The following is a 25,296-nucleotide window of genomic DNA, read 5'->3' on the forward strand; positions in this document are numbered from 1 at the left end:
GTATAAAAATTCAGTTTGATCAAAAATGAATGCGTTTGTGGCTGAGAGTTGCAAATTTGGAAATAAAAACCAGATCAAGTGCCTTGCTTTTAGATTTGGAGATCAGCATTTTTGGCCATGGGGATTAATGTGTTTGCTTCTGCTCCCTTTTTTCTCCCACCTAGCAGTTCTTTTTTACCCTCTTATCTCTAGCCACAGGACTTCTGAAGGACTTCCTTTATCATAATACTTCTGCTTTTAGAGGCAGCTAACAGGCGTGCTCTCTCTCTCATATATACACATACATACACACATACACCCTCCTCACCTTTACCTGCAGCTGTGACCAAGAAAACTACAGGGTTTGTCAAACTTTGTTCTTCTGCACTTGAGCTCAGTGTTATAGTCCTATAAAACATTCCCCTTAGGCACTGAAGGTGAAGACTGTGTAATTAATGGAAACAGCATGGTATAGTTAGCTGTTCTGTATGCTCACAATAAGAAGGGGGAATTTTTAGAACGGTGCCATCCATCTCTTTCAGGGACTTGGGGCTCTTTTTCACATGGAAATTGCCTGGCATAGCTGTAGCAGTACAGGTTTCCCTGGCTTTATGCTGTACATGTGTTCCTGGAACATAGCGTATAACTCAAATTCGCGTAAAGCGACCCCACTTTACAATATAACAAACAGGGATATATTCCAAGACCTTGAATGTACCCCAGACCTATTTCTACCCCTTTTACAAGATACTTTGGTACTGGCCAACAGCAGACAGTACACACAAGCACAAGGCATAAAGGGGATGGCAACTACAGAAAATCATGTCACAGACAATGAGCGAGGAGCACAGATCCACACAGGAGACTGTTTTGGTGCGCATCACTCCTACAATGCACTGCATAAAGCAGCTGACTGCAGGCTTCCACCACACTGATCACATAAGAGTAAATTTACCTCGCATATAACAAATTTTTGGTATACAAAGGGTCATCACATAAGAGCGAATTTGCACATACAGAACCCGCATAAAGCAAGGGAAACCTGGATAAGCTAAACTGCTCTAGCTAGTCTGCAATAGCTGTTCCACTACACATTTTTCAGCCCTGATGAAAAATGCAGTTCTACCAGTGGTGCAAGTTTTCTTTACCACCATGTTGCGACCTTCCCACCACAGAGAGGTGAGTAACTGCTGTGTTAACCCCAATGCCACCTCTGAAACTGCTCACCCCACTACCATATCTGCCTCCAACCCACAAGGCTCCTTGTTGTCTTCATTTGACCGGTGAAGAACCGCACACTCTGGATCCAGCCCATAGAAGCGATCAAGCTTGATGTCCCTACTCCCTGTAGGTAGAAAGCTTAGCTGTCAGCTTTAACAGCTCTATATTGAACTTATATAAAGAGAGATTTTTTTCAGAATCTCTTATAACATAGCCAGACTTATCTGTCTTTTCACAGGAGCAATGGAAAATATGTTCCTGCCACCAGAACAACTCCCCTGACAGTTTTTTTTTTTTCTTTTCCTTTTTCCAAATCCCCGGGGGCAAGCATTTTTCATGAAAAGGTTCTAAACTTTTTTAATATGGATGAAACTGTTCTTAAAAACTTTTCAAAATAGTTTGCTTGATGCTGACACCCAACTTAGAAAATTTTATCCCAAATAGGTTCATGAATATAGGCTGTATCCGTGTTAGTGTAAAGGCAAAGGCATCCAAAACTCTTGAGGAAGAGACGATATCTTTTATTAGATCAACTAGATAGTTGCATTTTATTTTTATTTTTTTCATGCTTTCAGTCTTAAACACCCTTCTTCAGGCAATGGAGAAGTCAAAGATTGGAAAATTTCTCCCAGGTAGAAACAAAACTTTATATTGCGCAGGAGAGCAGAAGCATGTTATGGGTCTCCTGGTAGGAAAAGTTCAGTTTCGTGATTTCCCTTTTCTATGCATTTTAGGAGCAACACCCACTTAGAGGGAATTGATTTGATGTTACAGGTGTGATGTATGTACAGTAAAATCCACAACAGAGTTCATTTAGAATAACAGGCTTTCATAAGCTGCTAATGACACTCTTCAGTACTTTGAATATATACCAATATTGTTATACACTTAGGAAAAAAGTATGACCAACCTGTGAGAGTTTCCTGATGTAGTGTTTCCAGCCTGAACTTTCCTCACTTCTTTTTGTCCCATTAGGTCCTGCTAGAGAGTCTTTAGCATTGAGATTTGTGTAGGCCTTGAAAACTTGTTTTATACTTCACATGCAGTTTCTCATTTTTCCTTAAATGTCTTGATGGACTTGTTCCATCACAGTATACTTCTAATATTATTTTATGTAATATAATGTAGTGTATAAGCACTAAGTAGTCAGGATTGGCTATCATTAATGTATTTTAGGTCATCTGTTTCAGTCATAGTAATATAATGTAAGGTAAAATATTTGCTTATCTTGTTTACATGCACATTTATAACTAGGTATTAAAACATTGTTTTATATATAGCTGGAAAACAGCGTAAAAAGAGGTAAATCGTAGATGCGTATTTTATGGCTGAAATAGTCATATAAAGGTGTTACAGGAATATAGGATTAAAGGGGTTCGCCTGGGTCAAAGAGTCTAGTTCCTTGCTAACATGGACCACCCTACCTTAACCTACTTTTTTTATAAATTAAACAGGGCATGTTATAACTGTCTGGTTGATTTGATGGTTGTTTTTACAACCTTGTTTTCTACAAGCACAAAATTACGTATAGAGCCAAGTATGCCAGTAACTGCTTGCAAACTAAAAAAATTAATAAAAAATTGTAGTATGGAGAGAGCCTACAGTAGTCGCTTAACCAGTTTCATGGGGGAGAGTAACAAAGAGACTTTGAAAGCTGAAGCGTTGATAAACAGTACCTTTAATCAACAGAAGAAGTGCTTGATGGAAAAAATAGTTTCATAGTTGTTAGGGGCTGGAAGGGACCTTACAGGTCCAGCCCCCTCCCTGCACATGGGCAGGAAAGACTGCTGGGTTCAAATGATCCCATCAAGATGGGCATCAAGACGTTTTTTGAAGATCGCCAGGGTGGATGACTACTACTTCTGGGGTGAGCCTGTTCCAAACCCTTGGCACTTGGCTTGTTATTTCTGACCAGTGGGAAGAGATGTTCTGGTGAGCATTAGATTCCATAGATTAGCAATGGCATAAATGTCTGAATCCACATTTCTGACTCCTTTCCCTGCCTTTTTTGTTAGGAATCTTTATATGATCATGGTGCGTGACATTTAAAGAAGAACTAGCTGCCAAAAGAAATAGCTGAAAAGTTGATGATATTTGCTGTTTTTTGTCTTTTTACTTCAGTGAAGGGAGCAATCTCACCCCTGCTCATCATTACCCTGACTTCAGATTTAAGACCTATGCTCCTCTTGCCTTTCGGTACTTCAGAGAACTTTTTGGTATCAAGCCGGATGATTATTTGGTAAAAAATTTTAAATTTTCCTCTGAGCTATGAATAATTGTAAATACTTGTTCTATAACAACTGAGGAAGATGGCATTAATGATGCCCTAAGGGATATAAAAAGCTTTCTAGGCTTTGTACCATGTATGTTTGTGTGGTGTTGGGGGGGGGAATTGTGCACGCATGTGTGTGTGTGTGTATGTGCATGCACATGCAATGCATAGCATTTATCAAAACGTTTAATTCTTCAGCTTTCAGTTGATTGCTATACAACCTACCGTGTTAATTAACGAGAGTATTACTGCTCATTCAGGTCATTATTTTGACAGAATGTTATAATTAGATTTAAATACTCATGTGAATTTTGCTGATTGAATTCTAATTGAGAGCTCTGGTGTGTTAATTGCTTTATTTATTCACTTCATCGGGAAACTGTTTGTCTACAAATGTTCTGACCTTGACCTGGAAAAAGATGACCTGAGAAAAATGATATGCTTGTAGAGATTGTTTTTCTGTTCCATTCTCTGAGATTCTGATTTCCAGACTTAATAAATGGCAATCTCTCTCACATGTGCTTACATACGCACACACACAAAAATATAACAACTTTGCTGTTGGGCAAGAAGGGTCTTTGACTTTGGCACTGAAGGACTGGACCAAGATTCTACCCCCTTTCTGCTACTGGGAAAGGAAATGGAAAGGGGTCTAGTGTAGAGTTTCTTTTCCATTCATTGTTTTGAGAGAGCAAGATCATGTTTTTCTCGTTTTCTCAGAGTTATAGATCCACCAAAAGGAGAGAAACAGTAGTTTTTTGCTTCTTGTCTTTAAAGGTTTCTAAGTGCTTTTTTGAAAAGTGTGTGGGTTGTTTCTTTAGCAAGTTAAGCCACTAGATAAATGATAGAAAAGGTAAAATGATTTACTAGAATCAAAATATTACTGGATTATATCTATCCATTTGGATCACATGATATATTTCTCTCCTCTTTGACCACTGCATTAACTAGGTTGGTTTCACTTTTATTTGAAATCAGCATAAGTATCTGGCATTCATGCATTTAACCCAGTGTTACATTTGCATTGCCAACACTACAGGACAATATATTTATTTGAAAACAACTTTCCATTGGATTATTTGTACAAGTTGCATGGAAATATTTGCTAGGTTTTGATTATATGAAGGCTTGCTTTTATGGTGCCTCAAGGCAAAATCAGGTTTGCCCGGTACTTTTTAAAGTATGGATCTGGGGATAGCCACAGTCTTAGGCCTCATCTACCTTAGGTATTTCAGTCAGCAATGGCTGGCTCCAGGTGTAGCTGTACTACAGTCACTCTGCAAATGCAAAATGTAGGTGCGCAAAGCTCTCACAATTTGCAGCTTGTACAAGTGCAGCTGAACCTAGTTTTAAGCGGGAGTAAATTGCAGCAGTGTATACTGTGGCTTACAGATGCTTTGCTTGTTAGGCATTTGTACCACTTCAGTTATAGTCATGAATGGCTAGTTCTTGGGAAAACTAAGGCAACTCCCTGTGCAGGTAATGCCTTGTTTTCAGTTCTGCCTCAAGGTGTTTTCAGTTATCCTCCCCTTAGGTTCAGTTAGACACATTTTGTGCAAACAGAAATTTATGAATATAAAGTGTCAAATTCATTTCCCCTGCAGGAAAATCCTGAAGCATTTGGCTGCATCTAGATACAGTTTTTTTGTTTTTCAAACTTTCTAATCAAAGCTAAGCCGCAGGCATGTAACCTCTAGGTGCTCTTTTATCCTGTTAGCTGGAATGGCGGATGTGGGATGGCCATGTGTACAGTGGCATGGTTTCTAACACTGCTACTAACTTTTTTGCTTCTTAGGGAGTTGCTTTTTAGAGGTTGGTTCTGTTGACATTTTAAATATGAGTTTCCCCATAGAAAACCTCTTGGCTCTGTCCTTGTCTTTCATACAGGGCATGATTCCAAATTCTGGTATCTTAAGTACTTGCTTTTTCAGGTTGCAGTGTATGAACAAGGTGCAGTGGGATTGTCCTGGTTCCCGATAGAAAAACTAAAAGGAAAAAAAAAAGGAGAGAGAAATCAAAGGAAAAATAATATCTCAGCACCACTAAGTGGGTTTATATTGTTAACTTCCCTTGGCAGAGCACAGCTGTGCTGTAGCTTTGCCTTTTTCCAAAAGGTACAGCGGGGAAGCACTGCAGGAAGCAGGATGATGGGAATAAATACATTTGAACAGCTTGTTCAAATAAATGGTGATTGGAGAGTATACAGAATGTTGACATTCAGTACGGCACCTTGTTGATCACAAGCTACTCAGCTGGTTTCTTTAAGTCTTGGACAAAAGCTGGGTGTTGTTTTGGTTGAGTATAGCTTCATTGATCAGGGATATATTTAAAAAACTAAAGCAAAGATAAAAATCAGTTTCTTTCCCCTTTTCCCCTCCATAAGTAAAATCCTCACATTTTAATTAATAGCTTTGCCCATGGCCCATTTCTGTATTTTACAATAATGTAACTTCCATATTTTACAATACCAAACAGATTATTTTAAAAAAGCAATAAAAGATATTACTCAAGCTGTGTGTTCTGGTAAGATGAGTGAGATGTGTATTGTAACCCGCTGTAAAGATTTGCTTGAATTGAGAGCCAGTAGTATAATGTACCTCAAATTGTCATACTAGTTAATTTGTGTGTTATGTGCAAAATGTATGCCACTAAAAATTTCAGCTAGGAGCAAAGTTCACTTTTAAACTATATTTTCTTTTCTTTTCTATGTTTATTTTCTCCTCCTTGTTCTCAGAATCAGAATAGTAGGGCTGAAAGAAACTTCTGAATGTCACCTAGTCCGGCCATCTGCTTAAAGCAGGATCATCCCTGATTTAACCATACTAGTCAAGTGTCTGTCTCACCTACTTTTGATATTTTCCAAGGATGGAGATTCCACAATATATGTGCCTTAGCAATACCTACTACCTAGGTCCAAATAACCAAACCCTTGAAATCTATGGCAATATTCCACTTCAGGTTTCATCTCAAGAGTGTTTCTTACTGTGAAGCTAAGCCCTTCTCATCCACTTGGATTGATATTCTTGCTGAAGAACAGTTGTTCTTTCAGCTGTAAAAAGACAGGAAGCATGCTGCTACTTATATTATTTATTCCCTGGTGTTCAAATCATTTTTAAACTACAGTTATTGTTTTAAGTATAGTTTTGTTTCAGGGACTCTCTCTTACCTAGTGGCTGTGTGCTGTAATTTCAGAGTGTATGAAATTGTTGATATTAACTACACCTGCAGTTTTAAATAGAGGAAAAGATATTCTTAATGAAGGTTTTGTGTTATCATATTTTAAACTAGCTCTTAAGGTTAATAGAAATGAATTACCCCATTATTGGGTTTGGAGAGAAGAGATGAATACTAAGTGTTTTATATAAATGACATGTAAAATAAAAATTAAGGTTCATTTTATAAATACATAGCTCTTCTATTTTCTCCTGTAGGACACCTGATTCTATTAGCAGAGTACCGTCTTCTGTGTTTCTTTAATAAACGCAAATGACAGTACTTGGTCTTGAGGAAGAAGGCCTGTATAAGTAAATACGTTCTAGATAATGATCCCTCACAGCTCAATTTTTTATTCCATCTTTTGAACTCTGGTTTAGCAACATCTGTATCTTAAGCAAACATAATAAGGAGATGACATTAAAGTTCATATTAGAGTTAGTATTCAGTTCAGTCTTTCAAAAGAGGACTTGTGCCTACATGAGACAGTTAGAAATTTCTATTCTACACCTAAATTCTGTTAAGACGTGCTTTTTTTTTTTTTTTCCCAAATAAATGGCCCGTAAACAAAGATTTCACCTCTAATGTCATCTCAGGGGTTGGGATTCAGAAATTCCAAATATGCACAAAACTGGGCCCGATGCTATCCCCTTTTTCCAGGTACTTTGTGCCACTCAGGGGACAAAGTCGCCAGAGTCTGGCTGCAACTGACTGGTTGAAATTTCCCCTGGTTTGGGAAAGCTCTTGGTCGGCATCTTTGGTAGCATAGCTGGTACCTTCTTCTATTACTTCCTTAGCACAGCATAGTGGCTGTCATAGCCTAATGGAACATGCCTGTGCCCTGCCAAGTCTCAGCTAGTGAATGGTTCCCACCCACATTTATTCTCATGCAGGAGTCATGAGAGCTTGGGAGTCAGGAAGCAGGAGCCATATGGCTCCCATCCCTGCCTGCATCAATTATTATTACTTTTGTTTTAAGTTTATTTTGAAAACATAGCTGCATTGGCAGAAAATCCCATTTTGTGCGTCTCTCTCTCTTTTTTTTATTTTATTTTAATTTTTTTTTACAGTATTCAGTCTGCAGTGAACCTTTGATAGAATTATCCAATCCTGGCGCCAGTGGGTCCTTATTCTTTGTAACTAGCGACGATGAGTTCATCATCAAAACTGTTCAACACAAAGAAGCTGAGTTTCTTCAGAAGTTGCTACCAGGTTACTATATGGTGAGTAACTGATGATGGTTAACTTTTGAAGTCACAAATTTTATTTCTAAACTACAACTTCATTCATCTTCCTCTAATTTTAATAACTTTTTAGCCTCACATCCACCAGGAAGGACTAAAGTAAATCAAGCTTATATTCAAAATGCTTTAAAGAGATATCAAAGTGCAAATCATATAAAATAATCCCTGTCTTTGTTCTTAATAAATTAGTATTAAAATATAATTTTATTTTTCTCCATTTGCTTGCTTACCTTTTGCATGGCAGTCAGAATAGGCAAAGAAACCAAATCAGTCGGCTTCATTTTCTTGACTACTTTTTATCTACTTTTCTCAGGCATTAGTGCAATGATGTCATGTTGGGGAGAGAGAAATTCTATTCATAACATTTTTTTATACTTGCTTTTAACGAGGCCTATTTTGGGGCTTACATTAACTGGACTGTGTGCATTGGCAGTCAGTGAGCTGAAAAAATTGACCATTGGAAGTAAATTGAACCAAATTTTCCAAAAGGCTTTCCCTCCTAAGAGCTGCTGAGTTCCCCATGTGAGAGGCAAACTTATATAGTGCACAGAACCTCACACTATTACGACTGTAATGAACAGATGTATATTCCTCTTTCCATCTCTTCTTTTTTAAACTACTTTGGAATGATTTCCTTCTTGTGTCTTGGAATCTTAAAATAATTATTTCCCAGTGTCATTGCTGAGCTCAGAATGCTTGGGCTGGTATTTCAGTCATTCATGGCATCAGAAGGAACAGGTTTGGGCCCTACTTATTCTTTGTTGTTAATCATAATTACCTGAGCTGGCCATTATACACATTGCAAAGCAAAATAAAATCCTTGTTATTTGTGAGCACACCTACTACCAACTTAAATGCACACAAATATTAACCAAAGTAAAATGTATCTGATGTGATTACATGGCCAAAGTTTTTTTTTTTAATTGATGGACCGTCTTGTCTTAATTGTAAACAGGAACTTTTTCCTGTATCAGACTCACAATGCAAATAATTTTCCCTTCTATAATTTTTAATGGCAATAAGATGCTGACATGTTTAAGGATGGTCTTGCTTTCTTCTTTCATATTTTCTACTTCATCTTTGGCTTTGGTTGAGTTTAGAATGTTAGATATACTTTGATTTTTTAAATATTATGATATTATAGTAGGGATATGATGGACTTGTGCTCTATGGATGACAACCTGAGCTATATGAATGTGGCTAAAATTGGCAGTCAGTCTGCTTTGCAAAACCTAAGTCAGAGGTGATATGGTCCTGTTTCATGCAAACCCTTTAGTGTCCCTTGCTTAAGCATCCCTTCTAGATACAGGTTTTAGTCCAGGAGTCGACAGTCTGTAGGCCAGATGTGGTCTGCGAAGAGATTGTATCCAGCCTATGGAGCTGGGATGGTGGCAGCATTTGTGGTGGGGGTGATTCAGCGGCATTTGGTAGAGGGGGGGTATCCATGGTATGAGATGCCACATGGCAGCATAGGAAATTGATAGCCTTAGGCATTGGCCTACCTTAGATTGAGCTTTGTTAACTTGATCTGCCACTGCTCAAATGTTACCCAGCCTTGTTTTGGACCAACATTCTCTCATAAGGGCACATGAAGGCTGCATACAGTCAAAATTATGTTTCTGTTGTGCTGTTGGCCCAATTTTAAATACGTCAGATGCAAGAGGGCAACATGTCTTTATGTGGTACAAAGATGAGCAATTCTGTTTTTGCCTTAAGGTAATCCTGAGGAGGAAATATGGTGTTGTCAGGGATTAAAAACTTGCTGGGCGCAATAGAATATGCTTTTTCCTTTGTAGTTCCATTCTCCCCTTCTGATTGTCAAGACTTTTGACAATGCCTTGGGCTCTGCCTTGTTTGTGGCCATGATGGTTCTGTCAAATGCTTTGCTTTCACTAGAACAGTCTTGTCACTTGACTTGTATGAGATTTCTCAAGTTTGGTTCATGACGACTGAAGCAAATTGACTGGTCATGGAAATAACCTAAAATACAAAATAATGCATTTCCTCTTTAAAGTTTCAACGTGCAACTCCCAGAAATGTGGATGTTAATGTAAAAATCTACTATCTGTTTTCTTTTAGAATCTGAACCAGAATCCAAGGACTCTGTTGCCAAAATTTTATGGACTATACTGTGTTCAGTCAGGCGGCATTAACATTAGAATTGTTGTGATGAACAACGTTTTGCCTCGAGCATTGAAAATGCATTTCACATATGACTTGAAAGGCTCTACATACAAACGGAGAGCATCAAGAAAAGAGAGGGAGAAGTCCAACCCCACATTTAAAGACTTGGATTTCTTGCAAGATATGCATGAAGGACTATACTTTGACTCTGAAACATACAGTGCACTGATGAAGACACTACAGAGGGATTGCAGAGTAAGTACAATTTTATAAAAATTGTATTTAAACAGCTAGATTCATATTTGTTAATCTAGATCAGCAGCATAACAGAAAGCAAAATCTGACTCTAAATCATTTAACCTGTTATAGCTACCGTGTACAATTTAATTTACAAAAACAATACAAATTTCAATTGCAGTGGATAGAACAGTATTCTATTTCCAGCTGCTGAGACTTTTGTTATGTAAAACTAAGTATCTGTCACCAAAAGCAGCTTGTTGGAAGGCAATACAAGTAGGATTAGGGCTTCAGTTTTGTAATTGGGGATTTCATTTGTATTGTACTGTGAGGCATAGCAAGTAGAATTGTATTCTTGCTATAGATGAAGATATGCAAGCATATCCACACTGTATGTTGCTTGGTAAGTAAGTCCCAGAATTGGTTGACAGAAGGTGGTAAAATAAATAAAGGCCTTGTGACACCTGTTTCAAGCTTAGTTTTGGAGCATAGTTCCTGGTTCTCATGCTGTGAGGTTAGAGAGAAAAATATGAGGAAGCTTTGAAGGGAGAATAAGAATGTGTATCTGGTTGCTTTTTAGGAAAGCGTTCTTACTAGCTCTGGGAATGGGATTAGTGATTTTAGGGAGAGCCACACTCTGTCCCTTGCAGTAGAGGTATTTGCTGTTAAATAGAACAGCTGACAGAGCACCAGAGAAAACAGGGGGGAATGGGATGAAGATTCAAGGTATCTGGGAGGCCCGCAAGACGGACTGTAGAAGAAAAATCAGTTTTATAGGAAACCCATATATGTTCAATAGGGAAATAGATACGGGAGTGGGATAAGGGTACACCAGTTTGTTGTCCTACTAGCATGTGTACTATAGTGCGTCATTCCTTGTAGTTGTCCATGAATGCTGTCTTTTGTTTAACTAATGTGGGTGTCTGCAATGGCTTGTGCTTTGTATGTAAAGCTGGGTGATCTAACAATCAGCTGCATGCTCCATGTAAGATGTTTATCTAATGCAGGGCGTTGTTCCTTAGCATTGCAGGGCACATGTCCTGAGCTCCTGCCATCACTGAGAATGCAGAATGCATCAGTGTGCCACATCTGGAAATCCAGGCAGTCTTGTGCTCCCAGTTGTCAAAAGGTTAATTATACAATCAAAACCCCCCAAAAGGGGGGGAAAATCTGACACGCAGAAAATGGTAAACAATTTGAAAGAGATAAAATTAGATTGAACTATACTGAAAAATAAGAACAACGAGCAATTACTTGATTATAGTGGATAAAGCGTTTTTATCTGAACTATTTGAAAGAACAGGATACCCTTGGCATGTATTTTTTTAACATATATATATTTTTTACAATATGATTTAACATGTAATGTAAACAGATCCTAAAGTTTGGGGGCTTTTTTAAGATCACTGCTGTTATAGAAGGAAGAGAAGCTTGTCTTTGGATACTAATATAACCAACATTATCACTGTTTTGTAGGTATACCTTCTAATGAATCCCATATATTTGTGTGTGATTTCTGCTTAACCCCTCACTGCAAAACAAAATATAGTCTCTCTTTATTCATGGGAAGGATAACAAGGAAAACTGAAATACAGGTTGAGGGGCTGTCTTGAACTAGTCCAGAGTTTCCCAAAGTTTTTTGAAAGATGTGCTTCCGTAAGTACTTTGAGGCTCTGCAAACTCAGGCAGACACTAATGCACTCATTGCATTCATATCATGTTATCCAGGCTTACGTTTATAGTCCTAACACCTAAGCAGTTATATTTTTCAAACAAAATTAAGTCTCTAGAGAGCAATTAAAGTATATCTGCACTCTCCTCCATTTTTACTCACCAGATGTTTTCCTCCTCCCTATTGCTCCCTATATACATACTCGCACTTCATAAACCACTGATCTAGCCTATTGTAATAAGGAATCACAGGATCCAATTGCTGTTTAGCAATGTAAGAGTGAGGGGGTATACTGTGGCTGGGGCTGTAGTATTATGTGACATAACATAAGGCTTAATTTTTATACTTCTTCACAAAATTTCAAGTTGCATATAGAAACAAAGCACATATAACCCTGATGTGTTTTGGGATGGGGGGAAGAGGAATTAATATCACATCTGAAGTTTAGCTCTTCTGTACTACACAGCGATGCATCTGAGTGAGTAGGAGGAGGCGGCAGTGTTGGCAGATAAGCAGGAGTTTGGTTTATGTGCATTTTTCACAAGTAATGGACCACTTGGAGGATTTCATTAGGGTTGTGTGAAGCTTCAGTTGCTGATTCAATTTGGTAGAGATTCGGCCAGATTCAGTGGCCAAATCTCTGAATCCAAATCAAATCAGGCGAGCCTTTAATTTCTCTGAATCGAATCCGAACCCTCTGAATCAATTCAGAAAGATTCAATGATTAGGACATAGATGTAGCTTTAAATGTTTTTTCTACATACCTCAAGGTACCGGGCGGCTCGTGATTGCTGATATGCTGGGGCGGATGGAGCATCACACGGGAACACAGGGGAGTCCCCAGTGTGCTCAACAGTGGACCTGGAAGTGGACCAGAAGCACCCGCCCACCCCTCCCAGCTCAGCGACTGGTGCCTCCTGGGTCTGGGGGGGCACCCAATGTTCCCCCGTGACTGATTGCTGAGCTGGGGGAGTGTGTGTGTGTGTGTGGGGGGAGGGGTGGGGGGGAGGGAGTCCCCCGCGCACTCAGCATCGGATCTGGAAGTGGACCAGAAGTACTTCCAGTCTACTTCTGAGTTTGCTGCCAAGCATACAGAAGCCCCCCGTGCTCCTGTCCATTGCTTCATCTTCCCCAGCATCGCAGCATTCACGAGTCACACCTGGTACCTCAAGGTATGTAGAAAAAAACATTTAAATCTGTGTCTGTGGCCCAATTACTGATCCTCCGAATCAACATCAAATCTTCAGATTCAGTCGAATTGAATCGGGACAGTGATCTGAATCAATGAATTTGAATCACTGTCTCCAATTTGGGCCGAATCCGAATTGAATACGGCCCGTCTTGCACACCTCTAGTTTTCATGTAACCATGTAAAACCCTGTTTCATCTGTTCATTACTTTAAGTTTTTGAACCTAGGTTGAATTTAAGGATGTTGGGAATGGAAACAAGGCTAATTAGGATTTCTTTTTATAAAAATCTCTATGGATATCACTGGATCATGTTTGTAGGACCTGACATGGGAAATGGGTTGCTGAGAAGGGCTAGAAGACCAGTCAAAAAATCCTTGTGCACCCTATTGATGTTGTATAGGGCTGGGCCACTGTCTTATGACTGTCTATTGCTCATATTTATGTGGTGTTTGTATGCCCTGCTCTTGAATGGGAATGGAGTTACTGTTTTTGCTGTGGATGCTGGTGTGGGAGAAAGTCAGCACGTCAATGCTATCAGAGGAACTTTCAGGAAACAGCAGTGACCCTAGTTGCTCAAAATTTTGAATTTGGTCTCCACCCTCTCACCCCTGAAAATTGTGGGGTTGTCTTTAAAAGCCATGAAGGTTTTAAAAATAATGTTTGTTTTTATTTGCTTTCTGGGTTGTTGTTTTTTTCCTTGAACCTTTGGGGGTTCACTTGAATTGTGCTTTCAAACCTTTTTGTCATTGTTGCAGTCATAAAGGCTAATAATTAATAGAAGTCAAATTTTTTGTGCAGTTACAATAATCTAGGAGCCGGGGCTTTAAGAAAAGCACCATATATTGTGGGAATCAGAGTGCTAGACCTGGCGGCTTTGAAAGAATTCCCATCAACAGTGCATGAATGTACCCTTAGTTGGTTGTTGTGGGTTTCTTGTCAATTGTTATATTGGGTAGTAGGTGTTCTTATTAGCGCTTGTATAATCACATAATTACTAAAAGAATGTCTGTGGAAAAATGCCCACACTTACAAATGGTTTTGTGCCAAGTGATGGAAGAATGAGGTCAAACACTGTGTTTTCATTAGAATTTAAGCAGTCAGAAGGAAAAAGTGCGCTGAGAATCTTTAGCAGTATAAATGCCGAGGCAGCGTATGCACCCAGCAGGGTTCTCGCATGGATTGTGTAGAGGCTGATTTTGTACCAGACACGATTCCTGCACATGTTCCCAAAAAAACCACGTAATTGTTTAAAAAAAAAAAAGAAAAAGAATTAAGGTTGAAAGCTATGTTTGAGTGGAGTCCAACTGACACCCAACCCTAAATATTATACTTTCTTTTAAAAAATATTCTGAGACATCACAAAAACTCTTTGTATAGCTTGAGGACTTCGTTCATCTTAAAGAAAAGGGAAAAAGGAAAGTGATGTCTGAAGACTCTTAAAGCATATGTGATAAATATCTGCCAGAATTTTTAGTCAGCCTACTGAAATCATGTCTCCTTTGCATATGACACATCAATTTTTTAGTCAACTTTATTTCACTTATGTTAATAAAGGTCCACAATTAAATTGTTAAGTTGGGAAATGTATAAGCTACACGCAGGCTTGAAATCTAATAATTAATAAAACTAAGTTATTTCATTAACTTCAGCTGTGTGATATCCAATCTCTTGTTCTATAAATCTTGGAACACTAATAAGTGAACAAGTTTTGGATACTGTAACATTTAGGCTGTCATCTCTTTATTTAATGTTATCTTGTCTGCATTTTGTGTATATAATATTTCTATTTAAACATGCTTTTTATATGTTTACTGTCTTAACCTGCTATATTACCTTTTTTCTTTGTGTGTGTGTGCATATCAGACATGCTCATGCTTATGAACTTTGATAAACAAAATATAGTATGTTCTTGCTTTTTCAACCAGAAAACTTAGTTTTGTCAATTGTGTTTTATAGAAGCCTATACTTTAAGTTATGCAAGGTAACAAAAGTTCCACTCTGCATGTTACATAACATTGTTTATAAAAGTTGCAGAAAGTTAGAAAAAAACGAATTCATCCAAATGAAAAGAAACCAAAGACTGTTTTTGAGATCATGTCTTCCAAGAGGGGAATTGTGGGACTAGAAATAAGTGAAGTGAACCAAATTTGATGGGCTGAAATCAATGGACAAAATAGTGAGAAGATAAGTTTGCCTACCATTTACTTTCTTATATGATACTAACTGCAGGAGAAGGGGTGGACAGAAAGTAATGAGCCCTTTCATCATGGCAGTCACTTGCAGTGCATCTTACAATCCACTGTGACACTACTGGGCCTTTGTTATGCTGATTCTGATTGTTGATTTGACTAAGTTAGAGACAAGGAATGACATTTCCATTTTTCCAAGCATTGGCTTAAATAGAGAACACTACCAAGACTGTCATACTGCTTACATTTATTTCATCACTCGCTACTTAGTGAGTCCTCTAGTCTGTCTCTTCTCTTTCTTATCCCTCTCTTGTTTCTATTTGCATTATCATAGAGAAGTCGGGCTGGAAGGGACCTCCAGACATCATCTAGTCCAGCCCCATGCCTGAGGCAGGATCATCCCTATTCGAATCATCCCATACAAACCATAGCCTAAACTCTACATAAAACTACTGTCAACCCCAGCACAACACAAACCTAACACCTTAACCTGCCACAAGTAAAGCAGGGGAACTGCAGCAGCCAATGTCCTTCTTCTCTGAAATGCTGTCAATATATGCTCAAGAGATCCTGGGTAGAGGGCCATGCCCCCACTACAAAGAAAGGCAAAAATCCCCATAGTTCATACAAATCTGACTAGGGTAAAATTCCTTCCTGACCCCAAATCTGGTGATCAGTCTGACCCTGAGTGGAGGAGCTAACCCCCTGGCCAGGAACCTCCAGCTTTGGCCTCAACAGGAGTGTTGGCACACCCCAGCCAAAGTCCCTAGCCTGAGTGTCTGGCTTAAGTAAGTTAGGATTGCATTTTTTGCAGTACTCTTGTAAACCTTTGTGAGCAATGTCTTAAACCAGGGATGTCAAGCACATGGTCCATGGACTGGATCTGACCCAGAGAACTGCTGAGTCTGGCCTGCTATGCTAACAGCTAGCTACTGTAAGTTGCGGGGTGTGCCGGGGGTGGGGGGACATGACAGTCAGTGGCAGGAGGGTAAGCAAGGGTTGATGCATCCCTGTTCACCCTCCACATGCTTTGCCCATTGTCACTGCTGCAGCCCTAACTGCTTGGCTGCTATCCCTGTCACTGCCCAATGCTAGCCACCACCGTATGCCCTCTGCCAGTGCTAGAGCTGCTGCCATAGCACAAGGCATGTAGTGGCAGTGACAGCTTCTGCTCTGGCATAGGGTGTGCAGCAGAGGCTGGAACTGCCACTGCTGCATGACCTGGGCTGGTTCTGGCCTGCAAGGAGTGCCATGGTCCAGATCCAGCCTGGGGCACAAAGTTAGTTAGACACACTTGTTTCAAATAGTTTGGCACTTTGCCAGGTCTTGGCATGGCTGATTAGACCATATGCTCTGCCTATGTTTCTCCCACAGTGAGGTGTTGTATGGACTAGTCGGAAGCCATGTCTACACCTCAAACACATCATGCTTGGCAAGAGTATTCTCAGGCATGCCAAACTACCACTGCAAGCTAAATAGCCTGCCCACAGTGCTAAGTGCATGAGGCTATGTAGTACCTATATATACAGAGTGTGGAGAAAGGAATGATCTTGGCGGTGGCAGGCCCATTAATCTGACCTCCATAATGTGCAAGGATTGAGAACAAATTTTAAAGGAAAAATAAAGGGAAAAAGTATAATTAATAATAATAATAACGTGGGAGTAAATAGAAAATAGAATAAAATAAGCCAGGCGTTACCAAAGATGTATTACGCCTTACTAATCTGATCACATGATAACATACTTGCTTATCTAGACAAAAGGAATGAAGTAGATCTTATTTATGTGGATTTCAGTAAAGTATTTGGTTAGGGGTGTGTGAAGCTTCGGTAGCTGATTTGATTTGGAGGAGATTTGGCCTGATACGGGGACTGAATCTTTGAATCTGAATTGAATTGGGAGACCAAGTAACAGCTGCTAATTGATTCAAAGCATCCAAATCGATTCACAAAACATTTGGCTGATTTGGAGATTCAGCCATAAACTAAACAGGCAGCTGCCTCCAGCTGGCAAGTCTGTTGGGGTTGGGGGAGGGAAGGGGTGTGGGGGAGGAAGGAATTGGGGCTGAGACAAGCTGTCATGAGTGGGCAGAGGGGCACAGGATGCGGGTGCAGCAGCGCTGGGAGTGGGGGCTCTGCCTTGCTGCTGCTTGCCCTGCCAGGGCAGATCGGGCAGGATGCAGGCAGGGCTTGTTCCAGACAGAAGGGGGCAAGCAGCAGCAGAGCATAGCCCCCTCAGCTCCACCCACTGGCCCCCCTTTGGGCTTTTAAAAAAAAAAAAAAAAAAAAGTGGCCCCAGCTCCCAGACAGTGCACAGTGCCCTGCCAAACCACATTGCACCCACACCATGGGGCAGCTGCTGCGTGGGTGCCAGGTGGTGGGGGAGGCGATCCATGCTGTATGGGGGGGTTCTGCCATGAGCCCCCAATCCCCGTTGTTAGAGCCAGTGAGTGCTGGGTTTGGGGGTTTTTTAATTGTCGGGATGCTGGGGCTCGGTGGGGAAGCCATTGGGGCAGGGCTGGGAGGGGGTAGAGATTGGGGAGCATGGGCTGTGGAGGGGGGGAGGTCTGCCAGGAGGCCCCATAGCCCCTGTTGCAGCCAGTGAGTGTGGGGCTTTTTTTTTAAGTCCCGGGACTAGGCTGGGGCTGGGCAGGGTAGCCATGGGGGCTTCTCCCACGGCTCCCCCTGCCTGGTGAGAGGCAGGCATAGCCGGATGAGCTGCCTGGCTGTGCCTGCCTCTCCCCAGCCGATCTGAATCGCTGAATTTTCCGAAGCTGATTCGTCCGAATCAAATCAGGACAGTGATCCGAAGCTCTGAATTTAATTACTGTCCTCCGAATCTGAATCTAATACTTCCCTATTCACACAGGCCTAGTATTTGGTATATTGCCATATGGGAAATGAGATTAGTAGAGGAACTGGCTTATGATGAGATTGTGGTAATTGACATGGTTGAAGGGAAAGGTATCAGTATAGAGCAGAAGTGCTCAACCCCTGTGCCAGGTCATCTTGCCTCCAGGACTCCATGGGAAGGCAACATTGGTCTGGGTGGCAACACAGGGCCCTGATTCAGCATGATGGGCTGGGTGGAGGCACTGTGGGGCTCAGGCTCCAGTCTTAACATGTTGGATACCAGGGCCAGGATCCTGATATGCAGGGTCCAATCTAGCCTGCAGAGCAGTCCTGTACCATTTTTTGGCCCCTGGGACCAAAACATTGAGCACCACTGGTATAGAGGGAGGTTTCCAAGGGAATTTCTCAAGGGTCAGTCTTGGATGATTTGAGTTGCCTGTGTGATGCCTGTGTGGAAAAAGTAAATGTGATCCTAGTCAGCTGTGAAGTATTTTCAGTAGATATAGGGAAGAATTAATGCCACTCTGCAAGGCTCTGGTAAGACCCCAGCTGAACTACTCAGTGCAATTCTGGTCACTCATTTATTAATTCACATTGGAATAGGGATAGAGAAGGGCTGCTGAGATGATCTGGAGATGGGAGAGCTTATCAGACGAGACTAAACACTTGGCCAATTGATTTATCAAAACAAAGGCTATAAAGGGATATGATTGCTTTCTAATCAGTATATCAGGGAATAAATAATAGGGAACGACAGCAGCTTCTTTAAGTGAAAGGATAATATCGGAACAAGAAAAAATGGTTATAAACTGGCCTTGAATAAAGAGGTTAGAATTAAAGCTGGAATTAACAGGTTCCTATCCATTAAAGTAGTAAGGTTCTGGAACAGCGTATGCCAGGGGCAGGCAATTATTTCAGGCAGAGGGTTGCTTAATGAGGTTTGGTGAGCTGTTGAGGGCCTTATGGGTAGCCCTGCACCTTGACAGGTGCCCTGCCCCCTGGCCGCCATCTTGGGACCAAGAGTCCCACCTCCTAACCCCCGACCTTTGGCACCAGAAGTCCCTCCTCTTGCCCCCTGGAAATGCTCCTTTTGGGAGGGGGTAGTTGCCATCTTAGGACCAAAAAAAATCATACACTAAAAGTCAAATATTTACTATAACATATTTTAATTTTATTACTAAAAATATTGTTGTCATGATTTGTGTTTGTGTACTGTATATAGAGGTGATTGCATAATAACTCAAAAATAAATTCTTAGTCTTTTATATTGTGTGGGGGGTGTGGTTGGGTGTCTGTGTGTGCGTGTGTGTGGTGGGGGGGTGTCTGGTGGAGGGGTGTGTATGTGTATGGTGGGGGTGTATGGTGTGGTGTGGGTGTCGGGGGAGTTTGCGGGGGGTGTGGCTGTGTGGGGGGGGATAAGGGAGGTTGCAGCCAATGCAGGCATCACTGGGGGTGGGGGGGGTCTGTCTGGGTTTTGGGGTGTGGGGACCCCCCCACACTCCTCCCATGGCACAGCAGCAGGTGGGGGTACTGGTGCATGGTTCTGGCCAGCTCTGCGCACCGCAGTTTGGAGTGCAGCCTCTGCCGGGCAGAGAGAGTGTCTGCATGTGTGTGGCGTGTGAGGGAGGGTGGGAGGGGTGTGGGAACCCCCGCCCTACAATCACCCCATGGCACAGCAGCAGGTGGGGGTGCTGGTGCCTGGCAGTGGTCAGTGCTGCACATCATAGCAAGGAGTGCAGCCCCTACAGGGCCATTTGTTTCCCCAGCACTCCCTGCACTTTCGAGGCACAGGAGGGAAGTCCCAGGTGCTGGAGCTGGCTGTTTTTCCTACCCCAGCCCATTCCAGTGCCTAGGGCTTCCCTCCCATGCCCTGCAAGTGCAGGGAGCACTGGGAAACAAACAGCCCAGTGGGGGCTTCACTCCTCGCAGCACTGGCTGGAGCCAGGGACTAATGCCGTGCGGAGCGCCTTCCACCGCTGATGCCCCCCTACTGCCGGCCAGGGCTGTGCACCATGGGAGGGGAGTGTAGGAGGGGTCCCCATACTCCTCACACCCACACCTTGCCCACCCAAGCTCCATGCTGCTGCTCCCCCCCGCCCGGCAAGGGCTCTGCGCTGCAGCCAGCCCCTAGCTCTGTGTTCCCACCCAGCTGCAGCCCCGCCCCATCCCCCGCTTCCCTACCTGCTGCCCAGGTAGGTACCGAGACTCAAAGTCCTGCAGCAGCAGCAGCCCATCCCCATGCTAGCGGGGCCAGCCCTTCTGCCCACAAAGGTGGGAGTGAGGCATAATAGGATATGTTGTGGGAGGGTGTAGACGCCTAGCTCCCACCCTCGTGGGTGGAAGGGCTGGGTAGGGCATAATTTGTTGCAGGGCATTGTGCGCCAGATGAAAGTGCCTGGTGGGCTCAATGCAGCCTGCAGGCTGTATTTTGCCCACCCCTGGTGTATGTAGCAGTGGAGACAGAAATCTGGTTTTAAGATATGTTTGGTCAGTTTATGAAATAGCTTGTGACATCTTCATTAGGAGGAGACTGGACTTGATAGCCCAGGGGAGTCCTGGATCTTCATAAGATCCTAGTGGTGTAGACAGAAGTGCAGCTCCCCGCTGTAACTGAGAACGTTTTGCAGGAAGGATTCTGAATTGCAACGATCACCTGGACCAAACCAGAAGTTCACTGTTGGTTCCATGAGAAGAGGGGAATCTAGTTGCTGGCTGCAAGCCTATAGCTGGTTTCCCGTAGCAATGACCCGTCCTCCTGCAAGGCGGCAAAGTTTTCAGAATGGGAGTGGGGAAAGGGAACAGAGGAAGCTCATTCAGGGGGTTCTCCACCTAGAGGAGCGTAGAGCTCCAATATATCCACTCCACCCTCCAGCAGGGTCTGAAAAAACCTATGCGCTTAACCCCCTCTGCTCCTTTTCTTTTCCCCCTTCCATTCTGAAAACAGTGACAGGCTGGCAGGCAGGCAGACAAAAGTTACAGAAGACACTGTTTTGAAACATATTAGTTTGATCCCTCATGCAACAACGGTTCAGACTTTCACCCAATAGGCTATTTTTGAAGCGGTCTGCAGCTGTGCACATGTGGTTAGTCATGACTTTAGATCATTTTTTGTGACCAGATCTGGGAAAAGTTGTCACTTTTATCTGCACGCTAAAGCAGATGTGATAAACTACTGATGACTAGATTTTAAGCTGATGTTTTGTTTTACCTTGTATATACTGTGCTTTTTGTGATGGTATTTGGAGGTATACAGTCTAAAAATTGCATTGGCACAACTTTTTCAGGCTACAATTTTTCTTGAGGTTATAATGTAGTGCTCAAAATTGAAAATGTACTTCCTTAATTTGCAAGGGGTGTGTGTGTGTGTGTGTGTGTGTGTGTGTGTGTGTGTGAAAAATCAACATTTCTGGTGTGTGTAATACCATTATAGCTGGAAAAAAAAATTCAACATATAGTACAGTATAACCTCATAAATGCGGCATGGTTGGGACTGAACACCTGCCGGAAATTCTGGATTTTTGAAACCGGAGCAGCAGCCCGGGGGGCAGGGAGGGGGTGCATATAGAGCGGCGGCGCAGGGTGGTGGATGGCAGCAGCAGTTGCTGCATGCAAGCTTCCCCCTCCACTGCTCCAGGACCGGCTGCCACTACCTCCCAATATAATGTATTTTTTTTTAAATGCCAGATTCTCGAGAATTCCGGACTTTTGATATCTGGATTTATGCAGTTATATTGTACCGATATAAATGCTCCACCTGATTCTATTTGTTCCTTTTCAAGGCATTAATATAGCCTTATAATGGTTTTTTTTGAAGTATGCTTTATTTACTGTTGGTTAGTAACCAATATAGTATTTCTTTTCTTGTTAAATGCAGAATGTATCTGATATCTTTAACTATGTGAACTAAATTTCTTTGTTTTGTTCTTAATTATCACACTGCTAGCTGCACCGTTTTTTACTAAAAGTTATAAATTACTGTATTTACTTGACTCTAAGATGAGCCCAAATTGAAGACAATCCCCCAATAATTAGATTCTGTATATAGAAAATGTGTAAATTTGTTATAATTTTCCAGGTATAGAAACTAATTATTCAGGGGTTGTTTTGAATTCATCTCTCCCCCACCGCTATAGCAGGGAAAGTAATGGCTGGGGGGGTGGCTGGGGGGATCGTGTGGCCCCCTTTCCCTCTGCCCCTGACCGGCACCTGCACTGCCTACCTCCCCACAGTCTCTGCCTCTTCCCCCCTCCCCCACATCTGCCCCCTTAGTGTCAGATGCTGCTTGGGCTGTATTCCTTCCCTGGAGCACAGCACATGTAAGTTCGGCTTTTGCTGGGCCATGCAGCTGCATTGCTGATTGGCCCAATAGGAGATGGAGTTTCTATGTGCTCTGTGCTGGGGAGGGTATCCAGCCTGAGCTGGTGATGAGCTGCACCTGACAGTAAGGGGAGCCGGGGGAAGAGAGGATGGAGGGAGGTGGCAGAAGCTGCAGAGGTCAAGTGGATGTGGGGTCAGGGGGCTTCTGTGGGTCTGACTCTGGCCCTAACCCAGCTGCCTGCCCCCTCTCCCCACTTTGTTTGTGAATTTAACATAAGGAACTTCTCCCCCGTGCTGACTGGGGTGCGGAGGGGGTTGACCACCTCTTATTTCCAAGTAAATATGTTATTAAAGCACAGAGCATATTCTCTCATTTTTCATAACATTTAATAGAAATGTCTTTGTTTTGGAACTGGCTAGGGAATGCAGAAGTTTGTTAGTATGATATTACATATCTAGATGAAATGCAGGTCTAAATATGAAAAAAAAATCACTAAAATGATATAATACAGACACTTAAGATAACTTGAACTGTGCATTTTTAAATTTAAAGAGGGAATAAATTTAACTGGAAATTAGATTTATTTTGATTGAAATAAGTCAGTATGTTTAAACTGATGAAATTCCAATTCCAATGCCTTAGACCACATATTATCTTTCATGTCTCCTTGTCAGTCCTTCAAAGTACAGAGTAGGTGATACAATGGAAACTGTTCATCGAAGAAAGTCTACTAAATCTAACAGTGTTTTGGTTACATAGATTTTATTAAAAATAAATAATTGCAGACCCTTGGGCTTTTTCAAATTGTTTTTAATCTTATTACCCACCAAAGCACGTTGATTTAGCATGAACAAAGAAACTTACATTCTGAGAACATTGAATTGTTTTCAAGGCCTTGATTTTTTTTTTCTTTCTTTAATGGAAATCTTTGTTTTGTTTCATATATATGCATCCTGTATGTTAACTGGTCATTTTTAAGCACCTCTGGGAATTTGATTGAAGATGAGTAAACAGAGGTAGTTAGCTGTGTTAGTCTATAAAGATGCATATTTACCCTGCCTCCTGACTGTCTTCAGGCTAACTAAATAAGATATAGAGAGAGCACAAGCTGTGTGGGCTGATATAGTGACCCATGTCAGATTTCTTGGGGTTTTTTGTTTTTTTGGAGGGTGGGTTTTTTTACTTTCTGAACTGTGAAGGAGAAGATATTATGAAAACAACAATGAGGGCAACTGTAAAACAGGAGAAGCATTGTGACAGGAAGTGGGTATCCAAGCACAAGAGGCTTTCCCTGCTGTAGCAGTGGGGGTGGGGTATCAATTCAGCTGATGCATCAATTGAGCTGCATCCGAGAGTACTGAAGGAACTGGCCAGTGTCATAGCAGAACCACTGGCATGGCTGTTTGAGTGCTCATGGCGCTCGGGTCAGGTCCCAGAGGACTGGAAAAGGGCCAGTGTAGTCCCTATTTTTGAGAACGGAAGGAAGTAGGATCTGAGTAATTATAGGCCAGTCAGTCTCACTTCCATCCTTGGAAAAGTCCTTGAAAAGATTATTAAGGATCATATTTGTGGGAGTCCAGTGGGAAAAATAATGCAGCAGGGCAACCAGCATGGATTCATAGTAGGTAGATCATGCCTGACTAATCTGGTTTCATTTTATGACCAGGTCACAAAATGCTTAGATGCAGGAGTAGAGGTGGATGTCATTTTCCTGGATTTTAGGAAGGCCTTCGATACAGTATCTCATCCCATTCTCTTAAATAAATTAAGAGGCTGTGACTTAGATGTTTACATGGTTCGATGGGTGGCAAATTGGCTTGGGGGTCGCACCCAGAGAGTGGTGGTAGATGGGTTGGTATCGACCTGGAAGGATGTGGGTAGTGGAGTCCTGCAGGGTTCAGTTCTTGGACCTGTACTCTTCAATGTCTTCATCAGTGACTTGGATGTGGGTGTGAAGTATACTCTGTCTGAGTTTGCAGATGATACCAAATTGTGGGGTGAAGTGCACGCTCCAGAGGGTAGGGAGCGATTTGCAGGCAGACCTGGACAGGTTAAAGAAGTGGTCAGTACACAATAGGATGCAGTACAACAAGGACAAGTACAGAGTGCTGCACCTAGGGCGTAAAAATATGCAGCACACCTACTGGCTGGGGAATGACCCTCTCAGCATCAGAGAAGCAGAAAGGGATCTTGGAGTCGTAGTGGACTCCAAGATGAATATGAGTTATCAGTGTTATGAAATCATCAGCAAAGCTAACCGCACTTTATCATGCATCAGTAGATGCATGATAAATAGAACCAAGGAGGTGATACTTCCCCTTTATGAGGCATTGGTCAGACCACAGTTGGAGTACTGCGTCCAGTTCTGTGTGCTGTACTTCAAGAAAGATGTTGATAGACTCGAGAGAGTCCAGAGGAGGGCCACTTGTATGGTTAAGGGTTTACAGGCCAAGCGCTATGAGAGACTAAGGGACCTGGACCTCTTCAGCCTCCTCAAGAGAAGGCTGAGAGGTGATCTTGTGGCCACCTGCAAATTCATTAGCGGGGCGCAGCAAGGTGTCGGAGATGCTGTGTTCACCAGGGTGCCTCTTGGGGTAACAAAGCACAATGGTCACAAACTGACAGAGCAGATTTAGGCTAGTCATCAGAAAGAACTTCATGGTGATGGTGGCCAAAATTTGAAATGGGCTTCCAAGGGAGGTGGTGCTCTCCCTTATCTTGGGGGTCTTTAAGAGAAGGCTGGATATGCATCTGGCTGGGGTCATCTAACCCTAGCACTCTTTC

At 42.1% G+C, this 25,296-nt stretch overlaps 1 protein-coding gene across 4 annotated transcripts in view; it reads left to right on the top strand.

The window, feature by feature from the left end:
• PIP5K1B (phosphatidylinositol-4-phosphate 5-kinase type 1 beta) overlaps window positions 1-25,296 on the top strand; it is a 172,640-nt gene that overhangs the window by 60,199 nt on the left and 87,145 nt on the right. For all 4 annotated transcript variants that reach the window (XM_006022615.3, XM_025202980.1, XM_025202982.1 and 1 more), the window contains 3 exons: window positions 3,322-3,439; window positions 7,756-7,908; window positions 10,009-10,308. In XM_006022615.3, the coding sequence (XP_006022677.1) occupies window positions 3,322-3,439; window positions 7,756-7,908; window positions 10,009-10,308 (571 nt within the window). The remainder of the gene's footprint in view (window positions 1-3,321; window positions 3,440-7,755; window positions 7,909-10,008; window positions 10,309-25,296) is intronic.

This window comes from Alligator sinensis, unplaced genomic scaffold (genome assembly GCF_000455745.1).
Source record: "Alligator sinensis unplaced genomic scaffold, ASM45574v1 scaffold308_1, whole genome shotgun sequence".
NCBI classification, from domain to species: domain Eukaryota; kingdom Metazoa; phylum Chordata; order Crocodylia; family Alligatoridae; genus Alligator; species Alligator sinensis.